We start from the raw sequence: 25,611 nt of genomic DNA on the forward strand, positions 1-25,611 counted from the left end.
CAGAGAGTGTACATACGGGGCTGACACTCTTCTCCAATAGCTTGTCTCTTTCCCTTCTTTCTTTTCTCTATTCTTTAACCTTTCTCCCCGGCTCTGCCCCGAGGGCTAAAGCATCCGGGTGAGGATTGCCATGCCCTGATCTGTTTCACCTGTTCCTGTGATTGTCTCCACCCCCTCCAGGTGTCGCTTATTTCCCCCAGTGTATTTATCCCTGTGTTTCCTGTCTCTCTGTGCCAGTTCGTCTTGTATGTTTAGTCAAGTCAACCAGCGTGTTTTTCCCGTACTCCTTTTGCTATTCCCCTTTTTCTAGTCTTCCCGGTTTTCACCCTTGCCTGTTTCTAGACTCTGTACCCGCCTGCCTGACTATTCTGCCTGCCTTGATCACAAGCCTGTCTGCCACTCTTTACCTCCTGGACTCTGATCTGGTTTTGACCTTTTTGCCTGTCCACGACCATTCTCTTGCCTACCCCTTGGATTATTAACCTGTTTAGGATAGGGGGCAGTATTTTCACGGCCGGATAAAAAACGTACCCAATTTAATCCAGTTATTACTCCTGCCCAGAAACTAGAATATGCATATAATTGTTTGATTTGGATAGAAAACACCCTAAAGTTTCTAAAACTGTTTGAATGGTGTCTGAGTATAACAGAACTCATATGGCATGCCAAAACCTGAGAAGATTCTAAACAGGAAGTGCCCTCTCTGACCATTTCTCGGCCTTCTATAGCCTCTTTATCGAAAACAGAGGATCTCTGCTGTAACGTGACATTTTCTAAGACTCCCATAGGCTCTCAGAAGGCGCCAGAACGTTGAATGATGACTCTGCAGTCCTTGGCTGAAAAACAGTAGCGCATTTGGATAGTGGTCGATCTGAGAACAATGAAACGGGTGTGCGCGTGCACGTGAAGAGTCCATTTTACATTTTCAGTCTTTGAACGAAAACAACGTCGCCCGGTCGGAATATTATCGCTATTTTATGAGAAAAATCGCATAAAAAATTGATTTTAAACAGCGTTTGACATGCTTCGAAGTACGGTAATGGAATATTTTGAATTTTTTTGTCACGATACGCGCCGGCGCGTCACCCTTCGGATAGTGTCTTGAACGCAAGAACAAACGCCGCTATTTGGATATAACTATGGATTATTTGGAACCAAACCAACATTTGTTGTTGAAGTAGAAGTCCTGGGAGTGCATTCTGACGAAGAACAGCAAAGGTAATCCAATTGTTCTTATAGTAAATCTGAGTTTGGTGAGTGCCAAACTTGGTGGGTGTCAAAATAGCTAGCCATGATGGCCGGGCTATCTACTCAGAATATTGCAAAATGTGCTTTCACCGAAAAGCTATTTTAAAATCGGACATAGCGATTGCATAAAGGAGTTCTGTATCTGTAGTTCTTAAAGTAATTGTTATGTTTTTTGTGAACGTTTATCGTGAGTAATTTAGTAAATTCACCGGAAGTTTTCGGTGGGTATGTGTAATGTCTTGTCTGTGGTGTGGCGGAAAGAAGCGCAGGAAGCAGCGAACACTGTGTGGTAATTTTAATTAAGAACCACCCGTACAAAATAAGAGGTCTCCCAACAACAGGGAAAAAATACAATGAACAAGCACAGTCAACAAACGCAGTTGACATACAGAAAAACAATCCCGCACAATAGGGTGCGGGCCAGCTGAACTAAATAGCCCTCTTAATTACCTAACTCAGGGCAGGTGAGAAAACATAAAAAAAAGGGAAAAACAAAAAGGGAATCGGTGGTAGCTAATAGGCCGGTGACGACGACCGCCGAGCGCCACCCGAGCAGGAGGGGGCGCCACCGTCGGTAGGAATCGTGACAGTACCCCCCTCCTGACGCGCGGCCCCTGCAGCGCGCCGACACCGGCCTCGAGGCCGACCCGGAGGACGAGGCGCAGGGCGATCCGGACGGAGGCGGTGGAACTCCTTCAACATGGATGGGTCCAAGACGTCCTCCGCCGGCACCCAGCACCTCTCCTCCGGACCGTACCCCTCCCAGTCCACAAGGTACTGCAGGCCCCCCGCCCGGCGTCTCGAGTCCAGAATGGCCCTTACGCTGTACGCCGGGGACCCCCCGATGTCCAGGGGGGGTGGAGGGACCTCCGGCACCTCATCTTCTTGTAGGGGACCAGCCACCACCGGCCTGAGGAGAGACACATGAAACGAGGGGTTAATACGGTAATAGGAAGGGAGTTGCAACCGATAACACACCTCGTTTATCCTCCTCAGGACTTTGAAGGGCCCCACACACTGCGGCCCCAGCTTCCGGCAGGGCACGCGGAGAGACAGGTTCCGGGTCGAGAGCCAGACCCTGTCACCCGGTGCGAACACCGGCGCCTCACTGCGGTGGCGGTCAGCACTCCTTTTCTGCCTAGCACTGGCCTCCTTCAGTGAGTCCTGTACTGCTTTCCAGGTCTCCTTGGAGTGCTGAACCCAGTCCTCCACCGCAGGAGCCTCGGTCTGGCTCTGGTGCCATGGGGCCAGGACCGGCTGGTACCCTAGCACACACTGGAAGGGTGACATGTTAGTAGAGGAGTGGCGAAGTGAGTTCTGGGCTAACTCTGCCCAAGGAATATACCTCGCCCACTCCCCTGGCCGGTCCCGGCAATACGACCTCAGGAACCTGCCCACCTCCTGGTTCACCCTCTCCGCCTGCCCATTGCTCTCGGGGTGATAACCGGAGGTTAAACTGACCGAGACCCCCAGCCGCTCCATAAACGCCTTCCAGACCCTGGATGTGAACTGGGAACCCCGATCAGAGACAATATCCTCCGGCACCCCGTAGTGCCGGAAGACGTGGGTAAATAGGGCCTCCGCAGTCTGCAGGGCCGTAGGGAGACCGGGCAAGGGGAGGAGACGGCAGGACTTAGAAAACCGATCCACAACCACCAGAATCGCAGTGTTCCCCTGAGAGGGGGGAAGATCTGTCAGGAAGTCGATAGACAGGTGCGACCATGGCCGTTGCGGAACGGGGAGGGGCTGTAACTTCCCTCTCGGTAAATGCCTAGGAGCCTTACTCTGGGCACAGACCGAACAGGAAGAGACATATGACCTCACGTCCTTAGCCAAGGTGGGCCACCAATACTTCCCCCTTAGACTCCGCCCTGTCCTCTCTACACCAGGATGACCCGCCGCAGGTAGCGTGTGCGCCCACCGAATCAACCGATCGCGAACATCGAGCGGCACATACATGCGCCCCACGGGCACCTGCGCAGGCGCAGGATCCAACACCAGTGCCCGCTCGATGTCCGCGTCCACCTCCCACACCACTGGTGCCACCAGCCTAGACGCTGGAATGATGGGAGTTGGATCGATGGGGCGGTCATCCGTGTCATACAGACGGGACAGCGCGTCGGCTTTAGTATTAAGGGAACCCGGTCTATATGAGATGGTAAACCTAAACCGGGCGAAGAACATGGCCCACCTTGCCTGACGTGGATTCAGTCTCCTCGCTGCCCGGATGTACTCCAGGTTTCGGTGGTCGGTCCAGATGAGAAAGGGGTGCTTAGCCCCCTCAAGCCAGTGTCGCCACACCCTCAAGGCTTTGACTACCGCTAGCAACTCCCTGTCCCCCACATCGTAGTTACGCTCCGCCGAACTGAGCTTCCTTGAGAAGAAAGCGCAGGGGCGGAGTTTCGGTGGCGCACCCGAGCGCTGTGATAGCACGGCACCCACCCCAGCCTCGGATGCGTCCACCTCTACCACGAAAGCTAAAGATGGGTCCGGGTGCGCCAACACGGGCGCGTCGGTGAACAGGGTCTTCAACTTCTTGAAGGCTCCGTCCGCCTCCGTCGACCATCTCAAACGCGCCGGCCCCCCCTTCAGCAGTGAGGTAATGGGAGCCGCTACCTGGCCAAACCCCCGGATAAACCTCCGGTAGTAGTTGGCAAAGCCCAAGAACCGCTGCACCTCCTTCACCGTGGTTGGAGTCGGCCAATTACGCACGGCCTTAACGCGGTCACACTCCATCACCACCCCCGTGGTGGAAATGCGATAACCCAGAAAGGAGACGGCTCGTTTGAAAAACTCACACTTCTCAGCCTTAACGTATAGGTCATGCTCCAGCAGTCTACCAAGCACCCTGCGCACCAGGGACACATGCGCGGAGCGGGTGGCGGAATATATCAGAATGTCATCGATATAGACAATCACGCCCTGCCCGTGCAGGTCCCTGAGAATCTCGTCAACAAAGGATTGAAAGACGGCTGGAGCATTTTTCAACCCATACGGCATGACGAGGTACTCATAATGGCCTGATGTGGTACTAAAGGCGGTTTTCCACTCGTCTCCCTTCTTGATACGCACCAGGTTATACGCGCTCCTGAGATCCAATTTTGTGAAGAACTGTGCTCCGTGAAATGATTCCACCGCCGTAGCGATAAGAGGTAGTGGGTAACTAAACCCCACCGTGATCGCGTTTAGACCTCTATAATCAATGCACGGACGCAGACCTCCCTCCTTTTTCTTCACAAAAAAGAAACTCGAGGAAGCGGGTGAGATGGAGGGCCGAATGTACCCCTGTCCCAAGGATTCCGTGACGTATGTCTCCATAGCCGCCGTCTCCTCTTGTGACAAGGGGTACACGTGACTCCTGGGAAGCGCAGCGTTAACCTGGAGATCTATCGCACAATCCCCCTGTCGATGAGGTGGTAATTTAGTCGCTCTCTTTTTACAAAAAGCGATCGCCAAATCAGCGTATTCAGGGGGAATGCGCACGGTGGACACCTGGTCTGGACTCTCCACCGACGTGGCACCTATGGAAACTCCTAGACATTTCCCTGAACACTCCTCCGACCACCCCTGGAGAACCCCCTGTTTCCATGAAATGAGGGGATTGTGACCAGCCAGCCAGGGGACCCCCAGCACCACTGGAAACGCAGGTGAATCAATAAGGAAAAAGTTAATGCTTTCCCTATGATTCCCCAGCGTTACCATGTCCAGCGGCACCGTAGACTCCCTGACTAGCCCTGACCCTAATGGTCGGCTATCTAAGGAGTGCACGGGGAAGGGGGAATCTATCGGCACCCGTGGAATGCCCAGCTTAATGGCAAGTCCACGGTCCATAAAGTTCCCAGCTGCGCCTGAATCGACTAGCGCCCTATGCTGGGAAGAGGGAAAAAATTTAGAAAATGAAACAGGCAAAAACACATGACCAACAGGGGGTTCTGGGCGAATCTGGTGCTGACTCACCTGAGGTGACCGAGAAGTGTTCTGCCTGCCTTCTCGACTCCCAGACTGGCTCCTCCAGCACCGGTCGGCCGTGTGTCCTCTCCGACCACAGCTGGTGCAGGAGGAGCCACCTCCTCCGGTGCCCCTTGGCACGGCCCCCCCTACCTCCATAGGGGTAGGGGCGGGGGTGCACGGGGGTGGAACGGGCAGGACCCTCTCCGAACGCCCGCGGGCAGCCAGCAAATTGTCCAACCGTATGGACATGTCAATGAGTTCGTCCAGGGATAGATTGGTGTCCCTACAGGCCAGCTCCCTGCGGACGTCCGCCCGGAGACTACACCGGTAGTGGTCTATGAGGGCCCTGTCATTCCACCCCGCTCCAGCAGCCAAGGTCCTAAACTCCAGCGCGAAGTCTTGAGCGCTCCTCGTCTCCTGCCTGAGGTGGAACAGCCGTTCACCCGCCGCTTTACCTTCGGGGGGGTGGTCGAAAACAGCCCGAAAGCGGCGGGTAAACTCTGGGTAGTGGTCCCTCGCCGAGTCTGGAGCGTTCCAGACCGCATTAGCCCACTCCAGAGCTCGGCCCGTCAGGCAGGAAACGAGGGCACTTACGCTCTCCTCTCCTGTAGGAGCAGGTCTGACGGTGGCCAGGTACAACTCTAGCTGGAGAAGAAACCCCTTGCACCCAGCCGCCGTCCCATCGTACTCCCTCGGGAGTGCCAGGCGAAGCGCGCCAGAGCCAGACGTCGTAGGAGGAGGAGATGGTTGTATCGGGGGGGGTGTAGGTGGAGAGAGGATACCACTCCTCTCCCATCGTTCCATCCTCTCCATCATCTGGTCCATGGCGGATCCGATGCGATGCAGGACCGATGTATTGTGCTGGACACGTTCCTCCATTGAGGGTAGTGGAGTGCCCGCTGCTCCCGCTGATTCCATGCTCCTTCTGGTGGTGCGGGATTCTGTAATGTCTTGTCTGTGGTGTGGCGGAAAGAAGCGCAGGAAGCAGCGAACACTGTGTGGTAATTTTAATTAAGAACCACCCGTACAAAATAAGAGGTCTCCCAACAACAGGGAAAAAATACAATGAACAAGCACAGTCAACAAACGCAGTTGACATACAGAAAAACAATCCCGCACAATAGGGTGCGGGCCAGCTGAACTAAATAGCCCTCTTAATTACCTAACTCAGGGCAGGTGAGAAAACATAAAAAAAAGGGAAAAACAAAAAGGGAATCGGTGGTAGCTAATAGGCCGGTGACGACGACCGCCGAGCGCCACCCGAGCAGGAGGGGGCGCCACCGTCGGTAGGAATCGTGACAGTATGCTAGTTCTGAACGTCACATGCTAATGTAAAAAGCTGGTTTTTGATATAAATATGAACTTGATTGAACAAAACATGCATGTATTGTATAACATAATGTCCTAGGAGTGTCATCTGATGAAGATCATCAAAGGTTAGTGCTGCATTTAGCTGTGGTTTTGGTTTTTGTGACATTATATGCTAGCTTGAAAAATGGGTGTCTGATGATTTCTGGCTGGGTACTCTCCTGACATAATCTAATGTTTTGCTTTCGTTGTAAAGCCTTTTTTGAAATCGGACAATGTGGTTAGATAAAGGAGAGTCTTGTCTTTAAAATGGTGTAAAATAGTCATATGTTTGAAAAATTGAAGTTTTGGGATTTTTGAGGAGTTTGTAATTCGCTCCACGCCCTATCATTGGATATTTGAGCGGTGTTCCACTAGCGGGAACATCTAGATGTAAATTGCAAGACTCCAACCATCTGCCTCCTGCATCTGGGTCTCGCCTTGTGCCTTGATAGAGGAGAGACAATTTCTTTGTTCACTATGGTACAGTTTTAACCCTATGTGACAATAGTATGCCATTTTTCATTACTAACACTGGTGCTCCCAAAAAGTTAGGATCAGCACATGAAATTTAGGACCACCAGAAAATAATGTGTTATATTGATTGATATAGAGCTTATATTGGACCTACAGTGAGGGAAAAAAGTATTTGATCCCCTGCTGATTTTGTACATTTGCCCACTGACAAAGAAATGATCAGTCTATAATTTTAATGGTAGGTTTATTTCAACAGTGAGAGACAGAATAACAACAACAAAAAACAGAAAAACGCATGTCAAAAATGTTATAAATTGATTTGCATTTTAATGAGGGAAATAAGTATTTGACCCCCTCTCAATCTGAAAGATTTCCGGCTCCCACGTGTCTTTTATACAGGTAACGAGCTGAGATTAGGAGCACACTCTTAAAGGGAGTGCTCCTAATCTCAGCTTGTTACCTGCATAAAAGACACCTGTCCACAGAAGCAATCAATCAATCAGATTCCAAACTCTCCACCATGGCCAAGACCAAAGAGCTCTCCAAGGATGTCAGGAACAAGATTGTAGACCTACACAAGGCTGGAATGGGATACAAGACCATCGCCAAGCAGCTTGGTGAGAAGTTGACAACAGTTGGTGCGATTATTCGCAAATGGAAGAAACACAAAAGAACTGTCAATCTCCCTTGGCCTGGGGCTCCATGCAAGATCTCACTTCGTGGAGTTGCAATGATCATGAGAACGGTGAGGAATCAGCCCAGAACTACACGGGAGGATCTTGTCAATGATCTCAAGGCAGCTGGGACCATAGTCACCAAGAAAACAATTGGTAACACACTACGCCGTGAAGGACTGAAATCCTGCAGCGCCCGCAAGGTCCCCCTGCTCAAGAAAGCACATATACATGCCCGTCTGAAGTTTGCCAATGAACATCTGAATGATTCAGAGGACAACTGGGTGAAAGTGTTGTGGTCAGATGAGACCAAAATGGAGCTCTTTGGCATCAACTCAACTCGCCGTGTTTGGAGGAGGAGGAATGCTGCCTATGACCCCAAGAACACCATACCCACCGTCAAATATGGAGGTGGAAACATGCTTTAGGGGTGTTTTTCTGCTAAGGGGACAGGACAACTTCACCGCATCAAAGGGACGATGGACGGGGCCATGTACCATCAAATCTTGGGTGAGAACCTCCTTCCCTCAGCCAGGGCATTGAAAATGGGTCGTGGATGGGTATTCCAGCATGACAATGACCCAAAACACACGGCCAAGGCAACAAAGGAGTGGCTCAAGAAGAAGCACTTTAAGGTCCTGGAGTGGCCTAGCCAGTCTCCAGACCTTAATCGCATAGAAAATCTGTGGAGGGAGCTGAAGGTTCGAGTTGCCAAACGTCAGCCTTGAAACCTTAATGACTTGGAGAAGATCTGCAAAGAGGAGTGGGACAAAATCCCTCCTGAGATGTGTGCAAACTTGGTGGCCAACTACAAGAAATGTCTGACCTCTGATTGCCAACAAGGGTTTTGCCACCAAGTACTAAGTCATGTTTTGCAGAGGGGTCAAATACTTATTCCCCTCATTAAAATACAAATCATTTTATAACATTTTTGACATGCGTTTTTCTGGATTATTTTGTTGTTATTCTGTCTCTCACTGTTGAAAGTAACCTACCATTAAAATTATAGACTGATCATTTCTTTGTCAGTGGGCAAACGTACAAAATCAGCAGGGGATCAAATACTTTTTTCCCTCACTGTATATGAATTCTAGCTACTTTTGAAGCACATATTGTGCCCGGGAAACTAATATGTAACAATGGAGAGACATTGGTTTGTTATAAAAGCTAAAATGTGTATATGAATACCTGTCATTGAAATTGCTGTACTTTCTGGAATATTAGGATTCTACACTGTGTAAAAACACTATTTTCCTATTGAGTTGCATTACATTGAAAATTGTACACTGTCTCTCTAAAACGTCAGGTGACTGAACAAAGTGTAAACCAGGTATTCCCAAACTGGGGTACGCCAAATAAAAAATTTCACATTTTCAAACAGTCCATTTATATTTTCCAACGGGGCTATACATTTGGGTGAGTTTTTTTTCTTCACCTGAGTAGCCTCGTTTCACTGCCAAAAATGTTGTTAAACCATCTAGTGTTCAGCGAAATAACAACAATGTCAAATAAAGGTAGCCTAGTCAAATAATTAACATCCGCGTCCACATAACATCCACGTCCACATTAACCGTCACTCTCTCGCGGGAATTCCACTAACGGTCCGTATGTAGACAAACGTGGCTATGAAAAAGCCAACTGACACTTACTCTTGTGTTACTGACTTGTTGCACCCTCGACAACTACTACGATTATTATTATTTGACAATGCTGGTCATTTATGAACATTTGAACATCTAGGCCATGTGCTGTTATAATCTCCACCCGGCACAGCCAGAAGAGGACTGGCCACCCCTCATAGCCTGGTTCCTCTCTAGGTTTCTTCCTAGGTTGTGGCCTTTCTAGGGAGTTTTTCCTAGCCACTGTGCTTCTACACCTGCATTGCTTGCTGTTTGGGGTTTTAGGCTGGGTTTCTGTACAGCACTTTGTGATATCAGCTGATGTAAGAAGGGCTATATAAATACATTTGATTTGATTAGCTGCTGCTCACTCTGTTTGCCATTGATAAATGGTTAAAAGTAAGGCCCGCGTCCAGAAACACATAGCAGCTATACTGGTATACTGGTAGTATAGCTACGAGCAGTACTACACCTGCACCTGTCGATGACACAAGTTGTTCTGCTTCCACGAGCACATCCAATGCCAGCATCAGTAATTCTACATTTGTTGTGTTACAGCTGGATGAGTCAACAGACGTGGCGGGCCTGGCACAGCTCCTGGTTTCTGTCCGTTACGGTTATGGGGGCTCAATTAAGGAAGACATCCTCTTCTGCAAACCACTGGAAACCAGGACAACAGGAGAGGATATTTTTAAAGTACTGGACAGGCCTGACAATGTGGGGCAGAACCTGTTATGAGCCTCACATTTTTAGCAAAAATAAATTAAATGCAAATATTATTATAATTTTTCTTTTTTGGGGGGAGCTTGCCTTTTTGCATGTTATTTTGGCATTAATGTGTCATATCAGTTTACAAACATTGTAAAAAATATAGCATTGTTAATAAAGCCGCATATAAACATGGTGTCACGGTTGTCGTAAGGATTTGACCAAAATGCAGCGGGAATGTGTATACTCATCTTCTTTTTAATAGGCAGAAAGAAGGAAAACCGAAACAAAACACACGTATACAAAAACAACGACGAAACAGTCCTGTAAGGCAACTAGGCTATACAAAGAACAACTACCCACAGAAAAACACCCCTCTTAAATAGGACCTTCAATTAGAAGCAACTAGGAGCAACTGCTTCCAATTGAAGGTCAACGCCATTAACTAAACATAGAACTAGACATACTAGATAAACAGAAATATACTAACATAGAACATAGCCCAACAAACCCCGAAACACTCTAAACAAACACCCCTCTCAAAACAGAACATACCCCAACAAACCCCGAAACACTCGAAACAAACACACCCCTGCCACGTCCTGACAAACTACAATAACAAATAACCCCTTTTACTGGTCAGGATGTGACACATGGGCTGAGTCCGAATACCCATACTAACATAGTATATACTACATACTACATAAACTCAGCAAAAACAGAAACGTCCGTATCTGGTGTGGCCACTAGCTGCATTAAGTACTGCAGTGCATCTCCTCCTCATGGACTGAACCAGATTTTCCAGTTCTTGCTGTGAGATGTTGCCCTACTCTTCCACCAAGGCACCTGCAAGTTCCCGGAGATTTCTGGGGGGGAATGACCCTAGCCCTCACCCTCCAATCCAATGGGTCCACACATGCTCAATGGGATTGAGATCTAGGCTCTTAGTTGGCCATGGCAGAACACTGACATTCCTGTCTTGCAGAAAATCACGCACAGAACGAGCAGTATGGCTGGTGACATTGTCATGCTGGAGGGTCATGTCAGGATGAGCCTGCAGGAAGGGTACCACATGAGGGAGGAGGATGTCTTCCCTGTAATGCACAGCGTTGAGATTGCCTGCAATGACAACAAGCTCAGTCCGATGATACTGTGACACACAGGGCCCAGACCATGACGGATCCTCCACCTCCAAATCGATCCCGCTCCAGAGTACAGGCCTCGGTGTAACGCTCATTCCTTCGACGATAAACGTGAATCTGACCATCACCCCTGGTGAGACAAAACCGCGACTTGTCAGTGAAGAGCACTTTCTGCCAGTCCTGTCTGGTCCAGCGATGGTGGGTTTGTGCCCATAGGCGACGTTGTTGCCGGTGATGTCTGGTGAGGACCTGCCATACAACAGGCCTACAAGCCCTCAGTCCAGCCTCTCTCAGCCTATTGCGGAAAGTCTGAACACTGATGGAGGGATTGTGCGTTCCTGGTGTAACTCGGGCAGTTGTTGTTGCCATCCTGTACCTGTCCCGCAGGTGTGATGTTTGGATGCACTGATCCTGTGCAGGTGTTATTACACGTGGTCTGGCACTGCGAGGACGATCAGCTGTCCATCCTGTCTCCCTGTAGCGCTTTCTTAGGCGTCGGACATTGAAATGTATTGCCCTGGCCACATCTGCAGTCCTCATGCCTCCTTGCAGCATTCCTAAGGCACATTCACGCAGATGAGCAGGGTGTTTTTCAGAGTCAGTAGAAAGGCCTCCTTTGTGTCCTAAGTTTTCATAACTGTGACCTTAGTTGCCTACCGTCTGTAAGCTGATAGTGTCTTAACGACCGTTCCACAGGTGCATGTTCATTAATTGATTATGGTTCATTGAACAAGCATTGGAAACAGTGTTTAAACACTTTACAATGAATATCTGTGAAGTTACTTAGATTTTTATGAATTGTCTTTGAAAGACAGGGTCCTAAAAAATGGAAGTTTCTTTTTTTTGCTTTTTTTTCCTATTTAGTAATTTAAGTATACTGTAAACGAACAGTATCCTTTCAGTTGAGCATACTTGCGTAGCGCTATGCCTGTCTACTGGAAGTTGATGCTTGAAGTCGGAGCGTTCAGCCGTTCTGACCATCACAAGTGTTCATCACAAGTGTTCTGACCATCACAACGGCAGTCAAGCACACATCACAAGCTTACTGGCTAGCTACTTCCAGGCACAAATGAGAGAACACTTCACTCTGACAATTGTACTCACCACAGCGGAACTAGTTAGGCTGTTTTCATGTTATCCAGAGCATTGGTGACTAACTGTTGCTGGTAACAGTTTAATGACGCTTTTTTGCCAATGTTTACTGACACCGGCCATATTCAACGGGTGTTGAGCTTTCGCAAATTCATCAATTATTCTGCGCTCTTGCACACTCAGACCAGAGTGCTCTAAAATTAAAGTAGAAAGCCTGAGCGAATTTATGTTCATTGAAAACGCACAAAGACTATACCACTTAGCTAAGAATGATGTGAATAATCAAGTCAATAAATGTTGGGTAGTTAGGTAGATAGCATGTAGACAAGTTTGTGGTATTAGTAGCCAACTTACTAGGTAGCTAGCTAACATACCAGTACCTACTGTTGACTTACCCCATTCCGTATGAATTTGCGAGGCTACATTCAAACGAGGCTGCAATGAAAACTAATGCGACTGTAGCGACTGTGTTGGCATCACAATCTGTGGTGTGTTTCTATCCAAGCGTTGATTGACATGGGCCCTCAGACGCTGTTCGTTAAATTGTGACGTGTCATAACGTAATGTACAGCACGCATTAAAAACAAGAAAGGGACAGGGTAAGGGGGGATACCTAGTCAATTGTACAACTGAATGCATTCCTTTTTTGCATCATCATTGGAAGCCATCATGACTCTCAAAAGCCGCGACAGCCGCTGTTTACTTCTGAAGATAACTTTAGCACCGCCCTAAAAGCCCGATTCAAATTCGACACAAACCTTCAAATAGGTATGCAATGACACATATAAACTCTTTATAGTGTTTTATTTAGATTTTAGAGGTGATAAGTTGGACAGATCGGGTGAAAAAGCTATTTTTCCACATGGCTTATCTCTCCCTTCCCTTTCACTAGGTTTCGCTTCCCCATCCGCTATTTTTAAAAAGACCCGACAGAGCTCATTGCCTTCTTTAATCATGCAGAGACGGGCGGCATGAAGGTCTCGTCATTGATTTTGCTGGAAAGGGGAGAAATCGAACTTTACAATGATATTCATATTACTTTTGACCTGGGCGCTAAAATACGGTCAATTGTACATTACAGCGCAATATACAAAAGTGCGTTTGCGAACTATACTGCTATAAAGATACGCTATGTGGTTCGTAACGATAGCGTAGCCAACACATTGTCAGACAAAATAACGTGTAGCGTAACTTATTTGAAAAGTCATTACTTTACTACATTGCTCAACATTGTCTTAGCTTTGACATAATTAGTTAAAGCAATGAATTTGTATCCGCTCTCGTTGGACTTCAGCTGAATATTTTCCACCTTTTTCCTCAAATTTGAAAACGTTGTGAAGCCACACCCATTTTCTAAAGAATTGCATTATGGGCCCTTAAAGTACGGAAATAGTGTCCACTGCGTGTATACTTCGTATTTCGGCAAATGTAGTACGACATCCAGAAACTTTTGGCATACTAACTCTATCCATACTATGACCAATAAGCATACTACATACTCAACTTACATCACAAATAGTAGGTTCGTGTGGTTAGTTTGAGTATTCAAACAGAGCCATGGTCTCTTTTTTGTTTTCTTGAGTAAGGCAGCTCCAAAATGGTGTTTCAGCCTAGCTCAGTGCTTTCTGTGGTTGTGGGGCAAGCCAGCAGAAAATACGGAGCGTTGCGCTGTGATTGGCTCAGTGTTCTGTCACTCACGGGGACACTACGTCACCACCAAGTCTAAGGGTAGACCTCTAAAATTGTAGCCCCTTGGGTGCTGCCATATTTATGTTAGAAGTGCCCATCCAAGAAGGCTCAAGGTCATTGGACACAGATAAAATGACGTCAAATCATGTACAGTAGCTTTGATTGGACTGATCCTTTCAAAATCTTAGGTAGCAGTCATCATCATGAATCAAGTTGACAATCTACTGGCTGTCGTGGACGAATCAGAATTAGTTGGGTAACATAGATAATTAAGATGTTTTATTATTATAATATGCTTATTTGAGGTACTTGTCATTAGAAAGTGTCCATTGGACTCTGGTGTCTTTTCAGTTACACATTTCCTGGGGCTCAGACACTTGGGGCCCAGAGAGGGGAAGAGGTCAGACTTGTCTTTTACTTGTCTCTGTTGCTCTGCAGAATATCAGCAAGAGAGGAGGACAGAATGAAATATTGTCTTCATATGTGAATGTCTCTTTACCTATGCTTAAACCATGTGAAGGGATGGCGTGATTACTGGGGAACCAATGACTTGTCTCCACAATGTCTGTGAGCAAGTCACACCCTCCTTTTCCTTATTGTGGGGAGGTTTATGGCAGTGTCTGGGACCATGGTCTCTTAGATCTCACACTTATCCTGTGATAATATATGGCCTAGAGGCTCACTCCCTCCAGTGAGCCTGTCCAGGAGTGGAGTCAAGAGGGGGTTTGCTTGAGATGGAAGTATCTAGAGTTGACAATTGATATATGCCATTGGATGAAATAGTTCTGTTCAATACCGTACCAGGGAGGGACAGTTCTAAGGAGACCAGATACTGGGCTATACCATTAATCCTGTTGACATAGCAGTTACTGTCTGATGTGTTTTATTGATATCTGTCATACAAAACTTAACCTTTGTGAACTGTTACTAAGTATATGTGGTTTGTCAATGTACGTTGAAGGGGCTGTATCGTTGCTATAAAAGATCCCTGAGCCATTCTGCAAGTACCTCATTAAATGATTCATTCGAGAGAATGCATTATTGGGGGTCAAGAACTTTTGCAAAAGTATCTTAAGTATTAAAGATGTAGTTTAACTCGAACTGGTGTGTTTGTAACTCCTCATTTGGTAATGCGGAAATTAGCCACCACATTTGGCGACGAGGATGTGATGTGAATCTTCACTTGGTGATCGCTCCTGACGACCTAGGTAAATCGTGCACGAGGGATCCCTCAAACTTGGGATCTCAGGGAAACCACACTTCGGGAACGAAGCAGATGGACCCACCTTTGATCTGAGAGGCAGCGAGCCGAGTGGATACCACATTTCGAACTTAGTTTTTTCTAAAGAAAGAGGTGAGCAAAACACACTTGAAGTCGAGTTTTTAGAAAAGCCTCTGTTACGTGAGCTCTGAGTGTGTATTCCTTTGTGAGGGGGGCACCTTGGAGACGTAAACAGGTCCGAGTCAGAGGAGAGCAATCTGAGAGTTTGCGGACTCAATGATACTCTGCCACTGGTCGGTTGCGGGCGACCTAGAGCCGTCCCGACACTGAATTGATCACAGTGGGGATTGGTGCGGTCTGTGGGGGTGAGGGGCCAGGGTGACTGTGTGTTCTGTGTGAAACATGGTACTTGGTGAAGCCCTATTGGAATAAGGACCTAGTTCTGAGAATGTCTGTGTGACTGTCTAAGTGACCCTCAGAGGTGGTGAATTCCAATTATTTTAAATGTGCTAGCCAGGTATGCCCTGGGTTACTCTGTGAGTATTTTGTTAAAGTTACCACTAGGTAATCTTTGTAGGAGCGTTCTGTGTGAGCGTGAGTAGGTTTACTCTGTGTGAGTAACCTTTCAATTATGTTCTGATGTTCTGTGTGAACATCGGACCAGTTCTGTGTGAGTATCGGGCCAATCCTGTGTGGGTGATCCTTAAAGTTCTGTGTGAGTACCTAAAAGTTTCTAACGTTTTATATGGATTCTGTGAAAATATGATAAATTGTATGTGTGTGTATAATCGATTACTAGAGATTTGATAAAGAAAGTAATGCTGAGAATATAACTAGATACAATTTAAACCACCCATTCGTAGATGTACGTAGGTTTTGAGTTGGTATCTTTAATGGATAATTTGATAAAGATGAGGTTTTAAGCGTTATTAAACTGTCTACAATGTTTGGGAAATTGTGCTCTAGAAACTGATTGGAGTGTGTCCACTTTTGGTTATCTTACCCTAACCATGTAACTATAAATGCTTATTGTATTATCCCCGTCTGGGTACAACAGTTGAAATAACACTGCCCTTAAGGTCTGAAACTATTTTATTTTTCCTCCCAGTATGAGAGGAGTTGCTGGATTTATTGAATACACCGTTTTCCATAAAGTTGGAGCGAATTAAGATGGAATCTCGACGTAATTGATAAAGTCAGACAAAGCCTAGGGTATCCATCAAACTATTTATCATTGGCTGATTTTAATATGATGAAGTAAAGTCATTGAAATACGATGAGAAAACATCTACTTTTATTAAAAGGCGCAAGATCTGTTTCCTAGTCTATGAATGTTGATTTTACTCTTTGACTGCTAATCTATTCATTTGGCATGTGAGAATCATCGCTGGTGTAAATCTTGGATTTTTTTAAGAGGGCTATTTTCTGGGGAATTGTCTCGGTAATACGCGCCTGATTTTACGACTACAGACAATTGTGAATGGGTTTATTTGCTGGGAGTCTGGTTCATTTAAATAGCATTGGTGGTACAGGGGTAGAATTGTCACCTGCCACGCAGGAGGCCAGGGTTATCCTAGCCCATGCACCAGGGGACTGATTATAATTCTACTATTGATATGTTTTGCCTGGAGAGATACGGTTGCTAGCGTTTGTTTAAGATATAAATGTAACGTTTTGATAGCTTGATTAGTTTAAATTGAAAGACTAATTCATTAGAAAATAATAGCGAGGGAATGTTGATATAATACGTTGTCTGTTGCTGGAACTGACATACAGAGAAAGAGTTGAATGTAGTATTTTATAAGTATGGCGATTTACATGTTACTTTTAAAGTCTTGGATATTTCATACGTGTGAAGCTGAAAGAGAAGAGGAAGTTGTAAAGTTTGGTTTTAATCTTACTATAGAGGTAAGGCAGAACGTTGGTTGAGTAGTGGGTTATATTTTTGCTTACGGGTAAAACAAAAGATGAGAAAAGAATTGTTTATGTGCGCTATGCTTGGGCTATGTTTGGCTGGAAGGAAGGATTTGGTGATGTGAAGCTGGTTATTGATTCTTGGTTTGAATGTTTAGGTAACACCAGTGAATTAGAGAAGGAAGTTTATGTATTTAAACATTATACTCTGTTTCCATTACGTGGAACAATGTCAGGACAGTACAGTGAATTGCAGGTTGAGTTAATTTTATTTTACAGGGACAGTGCGAATTCATCACAGTTGTGCGTGTGCTTGGCCGGCGTGCGCGTTCCTGTAAGACGTAGAGTCGCAAGATAGCGCAAGGACGAGCTTTGTAAGGGAGGTGAGTGTAACCGAGATGGTGCGCGCTAAAAGCGTTTCAATCGGTGACGTCACTCGCTCTGAGACCTTGAAGCATAGTTTTGTTACTTATGTAGTAAAACAATTTCATATGTTTTGGAAATTAGCTAGGTTGCATTTGGTTATTTGAATTACCTTTTTCATTTGCTTTTAAAAGAGAGGTTGGAATCAAGTATGATGCCGTGGAACTTAAAATCAGATACCACGTGGAACTTTTCCCCTGATACATAGACATCTGTCTCAGGGGCGTCAGTTGTTTTCTTTGTAAGGAACATGCAGACTGTGTTTGGTGTTTTATTTTAATTTTATTGAGATGCAAACATGAGTCTCTGAGCAACTTTGTCATCTCAACCATTACAGTAGTGAGTTTTTGTGTAGGTTGTTTGTTAATTGCATGCATTTATCACTTTATAATCTGCATACATTGGAACTTCAGACCCTGTACTGACAGAAGGAAGATCATTCATGTATGAGCTGAACAGTATTGACCTTTGGGGGAAATGTAAACATTGTATATTATGAGTGGAAAAAAGTTAGTTTTGATTCTTACGCTGATGAGACAGCACACATTTTTTGAAAGGTTTTAGATTTGTTAAACAAGGATTGTTTTTACTAAATTTATGCAACAGGTTGAAATAATTTGATTGCTGGAAAGAGGTTATGGGTTTGTTTATTGTTTACTGTTTATTGTTTATTTTTGGTGTTGTTTTCACTTAATGAAACATTGTATTATCTGATGTGTTTGAGTAGGATTCTTTCCTCCAGGACGGATGAAAGTCAACTGAAGTATGTATGTTAAAGGCGACATGGGAGAACACGTCTCAAATTACATTTTATTAAATGCCTGGGATTAAATATTGCTGAACAATCCAAAGGTGGAAAAAGCTATCACATATTTGTTGGACATTGGTCTAGTAATGATACCAGGATAATTGTATCTAAGGGTCAATTAAGCATGCATATACATTGATGCAGATTAAAACTAATGATTTGAGGGAGTACAGTGGAATTATCATTAGGTTTTGTTTGTAGTTAACTTTTGGGTTTCTGAATCAGTTGTATAATGAATGCTAACGAAGTGTTTTGTGTTTGTCTTTGGGAAAATGGGGATTTCATTGTCTCTCTTTGGAATGTTTCCTGGGGCTATAATCTTGGGTGAGTGAGATTGAGGCTGTAAACTACCAAAATGGAAAAGGCCTGGAAATGTTTTGTTTGTTTTTACTTTAGGGTTTGATAATACCCACACACAACACATTTGTTATTGCTATTTGTTTGTGTTGTTAACATAGTATGTTTGATTTGTTTTTCTATTTCCTGTGGGATTGGTGTGTTTCCCATTTGACTTAGTGCTAAGATATCTTAAAGGGGTATACACATGGAAGTTTTTTTCCTGAGTTTTGATTAAAGATGTGGATTCTTTTGTTAATGAAATGTTCTGGGTAACCTGTGATACAACATGTAGAAAATGTTTGAGGTTTACATTTTTTTTTGTCTAAAATAGTAATGAAACATTTCTGTGAAGGGGTGGTTTGACTTATGACCTTTGTCTGGGTTTTCCTGTGTGGTCTGATCAGCCTCATGGGAAAGCCATTTGGATAATACATTTTAGGTCATTTGTTATACTGATTTCAAGGTAATTCGTGAAATGTATAATTATGATGGAATTTAAAGTTCTTAGACTTTGGACCTATGTGATATAGGGCATTGCCTTTCACTAAGGGTAGGCTGCTTGAAGTCTGTTTTCCTATGACCATATGGGTAATTTATTTTTTCTTTGTGGAGGTTTTCAGAGTTGTGATTTGCATTTGGTTATGTTATTTGACATTTTCTTTTATCTTTTGATTTGTAGTAGTGTTTTTTTATACATTACTCTCATTGAGAGTCATGTGTTAAAAAATGGGGGAGGATACAGTCCTTTGAGGGTTTGGATTCAGTTCTTTGAAATTTGCATTGAAGTTTACACACCTTGAGTGATATGTGAAGGAGTGTATTGTTGTGTTGTTTGTTCTGTTCTATTCCTGATGGGTTATAGGTCTAACTTCCTGATTCTGTGGCTCTGCGATGGAGTTGAAATTGTGATGGGAAGTATTAGCCAATTTGAAAGAATAGTTTCAATAGAATGTGTTGTTATTTTCTTTGAATAATGTTTAGACATTTGTATTAAGAATAATTGGTAAAAGTAATAATTTATCATGTAGTGAATGAACTGAACTAAACTGTTGTTCTGATCTGTTCTTTCGAGGTTATCATGAAAAGTGACATCAGACGGTATCTTAATGCATGGAAGAGATAATTGGACCGAAAAGTGTGTGTACCTCAAACCCCCTCTAATTGGCTGAAGAAGGAGTGACGAAGGCATTGAATATGGCCCTGTCCGAACCATTTCTACTGAGAGGAATGGCCGAGCCAGCAACCGGTGTACAGTATCCGATCTAAGCTATCAACTGCTTTTCTCTCATGTTTCTCTCAGGAGTGTGAGAGGAGTCCACGTGGAGTGAGCATGGGGAAAGGTGCTGTTCTAAACTTTTCTTATGTTGCTGATATATTGGTTGACGAATGGACAAGACATAATGGGCATCTAAGGTGAAACATTGACATTGGGACATTATAATGGGTCATTCACTTTGAACTTTAAAGTTATCTGAAGAAGAACGAAGAGGACGCCAGAAGAATCAGTGCCTGGAGAGAGGGGTTTGGTCAACTGTGCCCAAAACTGTTTAGACTTTTGGGGTATCAGGTTGATTGTAGAGGTCTACACCACGTAAAATTATAGTTATTTAGATTAAGAATGCATTGAGATACTGATCTGTAGAATAATCGTGATAAAATTGTTAATAGTAGAAATTATGGGATAATTATACTGGATGTTAAAATGAATGGACATTTTGCTAATATTGATGTGTGTTTAAATTTAGTTTTTACTTTGAGTGATAAGACAAATTTGAATCACTGAGCAATGTCATTTTGAAATTTTGGTTGGATAATTAACTGAGTTCTAATTATGATTTTATTTGGAAATTGAATGAATTTTAAAACTGAAGGATTGATTTTGAGTTGAATATGTTAATATATAAATGGGTGAAGAAATTAATGTATTAGAGATAGATTGTTTTGATTGTTGTTATGCACTAAGGATGTTGAGGTTATTATAAGCATGCCATGGTGAATGCCATGGGTGAACTCTGATCTGGAGAGTGAAAATGATCCTAATCTATTTGGATCTATAGGCATTGCCTTATAAATAGTGGAATCATGATGTTTGTCTTGGGTCATGTTCATTAGGCACCAAGGGGATACATTTTATTTTAACTAGGAGTCACTACCTGGATTTGTACAACAAGATATGCTAATTGTAGTTTCTGGGATGGAAATAGTCATTTGCAACACACTATGCTGATCCATTGGAGTGTGATAGATAACTAAAGATTATTTTATTAAACTTCATTCTTGCATGCACTGCATTATGCATTAAATATGTGATTTTCACTGTCTATGGAAAATATAGCTTTGAATCTCATAAACTGTATGCATTTTTGGTTTTTCTTCGTGGGTTCGTGCAGGTGACTGTGTATCATAGCCTTCCCAGACAAATTGCTAGAGTGTTTAGTAAATGTTGGGGGATGGTAATAAGAGACAGTGCTGAGTTTCTTGGGATGTTATGTGCAGGAACCCCATGCAATGAGTTATTGTTTTGTGATTTTTGGTTTATGTAGAATATATGTATGTTCTATGTGAATGAATGTTCTTAAATCTGGTGATTTTCTTTTAAGTTGAGAGGGGACACAGAGGGATGACTGTCTTTTCTGTTGTGATGAAGCCTGTGTTTAGACACTGGTTCTGCTGTAACGTTACTGTTCTGATTCTCTAGAAGGGACGGAGTCCCTTGAGAGGGGAATGTCGTGGATGAATCAGAATTAGTTGCGTAACATAGATAATTAAGATGTTTTATTAGTATAATATGCTTATTTGAGGTACTTGTCATTAGAAAGTGTCCATTGGACTCTGGTGTCTTTTCAGTTACACATTTCCCTTAGCTGGGGCTCAGACACTTGGGGCTCAGAGAGGGGAAGAGGTCAGACTTGTCTTTTACTTGTCTCTGTTGCTCTGCAGAATATCAGCAAGAGAGGAGGACAGAATGAAATATTGTCTTCATATGTGAATGTCTCTTTACCTATGCTTAAACCATGTGAAGGGATGGCGTGATTACTGGGGAACCAATGACTTGTCTCCACAATGTCTGTGAGCAAGTCACACCCTCCTTTTCCTTATTGTGGGGAGGTTTATGGCAGTGTCTGGGACCATGGTCTCTTAGATCTCACACTTATCCTGTGATAATATCTGGCCTTAGAGGCTCACTCCCTCCAGTGAGCCTGTCCAGGAGTGGAGTCAAGAGGGGGTTTGCTTGAGATGGAAGTATCTAGAGTTGACAATTGATATATGCCATTGGATGAAATAGTTCTGTTCAATACCGTACCAGGGAGGGACAGTTCTAAGGAGACCAGATACTGGGCTATACCATTAATCCTGTTGACATAGCAGTTACTGTCTGATGTGTTTTATTGATATCTGTCATACAAAACTTAACCTTTGTGAACTGTTACTAAGTATCTGTGGTTTGTCAATGTACGTTGAAGGGGCTGTATCGTTGCTATAAAAGATCCCTGAGCCATTCTGCAAGTACCTCATTAAATGATTCATTCGAGAGAATGCATTATTGGGGGTCAAGAACTTTTGCAAAAGTATCTTAAGTATTAAAGATGTAGTTTAACTCGAACTGGTGTGTTTGTAACTCCTCATTTGGTAATGCGGAAATTAGCCACCACATGGCAAATCCTTTTTAATCCTTGTCATATGAAGACAAATAATGAAGAGAAATTATAGATAAAACTTATCGGTGCTCATCGGCCGTTGGAGATAAACATAACACAACAAGTTGGAAATCGCAAATTCAACAATGAGTGGTTTGGAAGGAATCAGTGGCTAACTGCAAGCATTGCAAAGCAATCATTAGCCTGCTATTCAGGGGAGTGGCTGTGTGGTCCCAAGTCTAAGATTAGGGGTCTATTTTCCTAGTTTAAAATTATAAACAATCAACATTGGCAATGCTGTCAATGAAGCATGATTTGTGCCTTGATCAAAGCAACTGTTAACTCGGAACTGCAAAATCTGAAAAATGTACATGCTTATATCGCGACTGGTAATAGTAGACAGTAATTAGTGTGCATCAGGTGCCAAGTGACTCGTGCTCACCAGAGGTAGTGGCGTCTAAGAGGTGACATCAAACAAGCACTTGAAGCAAAATAACTCACGTGGACCGAATCCCACAAAGTGGGGTTGGTTCAGTTAGTAGGCACAAAGCAACTCAATGCAAGGCTAACTTAATACAAGAGCTAAAATAGCTAAACCCAGATGGTGGTTAGCTAGCTTTCATTAGCCGTGAGGACTAGAAGTGTAGCTTAAGCTCAGCATAGGCCGGTACTCAGTAAAACCTTACAAAGCTCACTGGTTTTGATTGAGAGCTGCCTGAGAATGTTTGTTTTCCATGGGGTACAGGGGCCCATAATAACTTTGGGGAAAAAAGAATTGCTTAACTGGGTTTTCCGTGTGCAATTTGATGATTAGCCATGAGCTTTTGGTGTTAGCTAGCTAGTGTTCACCTAGTTGGCTAATAGCCTAGCTAGATAGTACCACGTTAGCTGAAGACAACCTTATGAATAGCATTGTCAGTCTTCAGTCTTGATAGTCTCTTTGACCACAGCACCATGAGGTATGCTTGCAGCCAAGCATACCTATGCTTGCAGCCAAGCATTACAACACTCAATAATCTCTTAGTACAGTTTACTATAACTGTAGTGATGGAACTCTCAACCATTTACAAAAATCACAACTTGATACTAGAACACATCCAACAAATATAGCATTCTGCATTCATTGTCATTGACAGCACATTCAGCAACCACTGAGTTAGCACTACTCTTTAGTTCCTGAGTGGTGACCTGGTTAAATGCACACCACAACACCACACCATCTGCTATACAAGGTTCTCATAGAGATGCTACTTCAATGTAGGGTGGTCATTCATCTCCACCTCATATACAGATATATGATCTTAATTTAAACTATACTGTCACAGCAAAATAATCCTGCAGCCTCCGGATTTAAACATTTAGTCCAAAATGTTGCTTGATTGGTGGTTAGGCTATTAGCAGGCCAAAAGTAGGCGACATGAAAAGTGCAATACAGTTAATATAACCATGTGTTGGTTTTCAGTTAATTCATGTAAATCACAAAGCTCATCTGCATTTCCTGTGGTTAACGACAATTCTTAGCAACAAAAGAGTGATCAAATTAAGATCCTACATCTTTAGACCTACACCATATTTGCTGCTATCCAACTTTAGTGTAATTTACTAATAAGTATTTGCACTGTTTTATCAATAAGGTATAAAACACACTAAAAAGCTAAAACATGAAACTGTCTTAATTTGCGTGATTGTCTTATTCCTTTTTTCCATCAAAGGCTTAGTAAATCAGGTAATTAGTGTTCATACACAAACACACTAACTCAGTACTTACAGAGTAACACACAGAGCAAGGTGTGCTCCATTCTGTCCTGACGATGATCTCTGAACTACAGTTCTTCTGACGAACCCCTCTACTTCCTATATGATGACAGATGGATTAGTTCACGCCTCTTTACCGTCACACAGAGAAATAGAGAGAAGCATTCTACAGAAATGTACGAAGACTGTGAAAAAAAAGAGTAACAGTTACTGGTGAGTTTATTTTCCGACCAACGTCTTGTGATTAGCTACATGACCTCACACTGGTTCCTTCCTCTTTACTGTATAGAAGGAGGATGAAATGAGAATAGATACCTGAGATGAGATCAGAGCTTGTGATTTGATATCAGAATGTGCAGATGGTTGTTTCATCATTCCACCCACAACGCACAGATAGATAGATAGATAGATAGATAGATAGATAGATAGATAGATAGATAGATAGATAGATAGATAGATAGATAGATACTGACTATAGGCCTCCCTTCAAGCCTAGGGTGCTAACCTCAGTTGTTCCACTGAGCCCAAATAGACATCTTCACCCCCACCTCTTTCCCTCTCCTCACCCTCTCTCTTCACACACACACTACTGCTCAGTAATAGCATGTGTCAAAACCACAGTCAGCTAGCTAACTCACTCATTACTCAGATGGTCCTGAGGGACACATTTAGTTAAAAATGGTCTACATAGATATGTATTTGTTATTGTGTTGTTAATGTGATGTGTATCAGGATAATTGTTCATGTATTTTTCATGTGTGTGTGCGTTAGTGTGGTGTGTGTGTGTGTGTGTGTGTGTGTGTGTGTGTGTGTGTGTGTGTGTGTGTGTGTGTGTGTGTGTGTGTGTGTGTGTGTGTGTGTGTGTGTGTGTGTGTGTGTGTGTGTGTGCTTCAGAGGCATGCACATGCATTACCACAGACGAGAGAAAGGAGGAGTTTCAAAGCTGTAACTGGGTACATGAATCAAAACATTTTAGAATTTTCCACTTTATTCCAACAGTTTACCTCTAAGTATATGAAAGTGTATTTTTGTAGAGTGTAGTGTGTGACACACGTACAACATGTGAAGGAGCTAACATAAATAGAGAGAGAAAGGTTACAAGGGAAAAGCAGTCAGACTTCTCCTTTAGTGGGTATAGCAAGGTAAACATCTGGGGTTTCTTATCGCCGCCTTCAGGGACAGGCCTGTAACTACTCCACATTCTAGTGGATCACAATATAGAAACTAATATGGTCATTGGTCACATAGCAACAGCATAAGCCCTCAGTCTACTGGGTCTGCCCTCTTATTCCTTCCTCTCTCTATCTCATCATAATAGTACAGACATGGAACACTTCTGTATGGGTTCATATCAGTAGAAGTCAATCTGAGTGTGGTTTACAGAAGACTGACAGCACTATGGTGCATAGAGATTTTGTTAGAAAGTGTTGCTTTACATAATAAGATGTTTCAACTGAGAAAAACAGAGTCAAATTAATATGTCCTTAAATCAAGTTATATTTCAAAGCAATACAATGATGAGGTGAATCATCACTTTTTATTTGCTATATGAGAATTCAAACAAA

General features: G+C 43.8%; 1 protein-coding gene across 7 annotated transcripts in view; it reads right to left on the reverse strand.

Moving 5' to 3' along the window:
- The window catches only part of LOC106591277 (immunoglobulin superfamily member 1), a 102,573-nt gene extending 78,321 nt beyond the window's left edge, over positions 1 to 24,252 (reverse strand). Inside the window, exon 1 of one of the 7 annotated variants that reach the window (XM_082965211.1) lies at positions 24,060 to 24,252. In XM_082965211.1, coding sequence (XP_082821337.1) covers positions 24,060 to 24,090 — 31 coding nt within the window. In that variant the 5' untranslated portion in view covers positions 24,091 to 24,252. Of the gene's footprint in view, positions 1 to 12,653; positions 18,832 to 24,059 lie in introns of those variants that run through there. The other 6 variants (XM_082965212.1, XM_082965210.1, XM_082965216.1 and 3 more) reach the window with 6 other exon arrangements.
- Between the last annotated feature and the right edge of the window lie 1,359 nt (positions 24,253 to 25,611).

Source organism: Salmo salar, chromosome 18 (genome assembly GCF_965601325.2).
Source record: "Salmo salar chromosome 18, fSalSal1, whole genome shotgun sequence".
Taxonomy (NCBI): domain Eukaryota; kingdom Metazoa; phylum Chordata; class Actinopteri; order Salmoniformes; family Salmonidae; genus Salmo; species Salmo salar.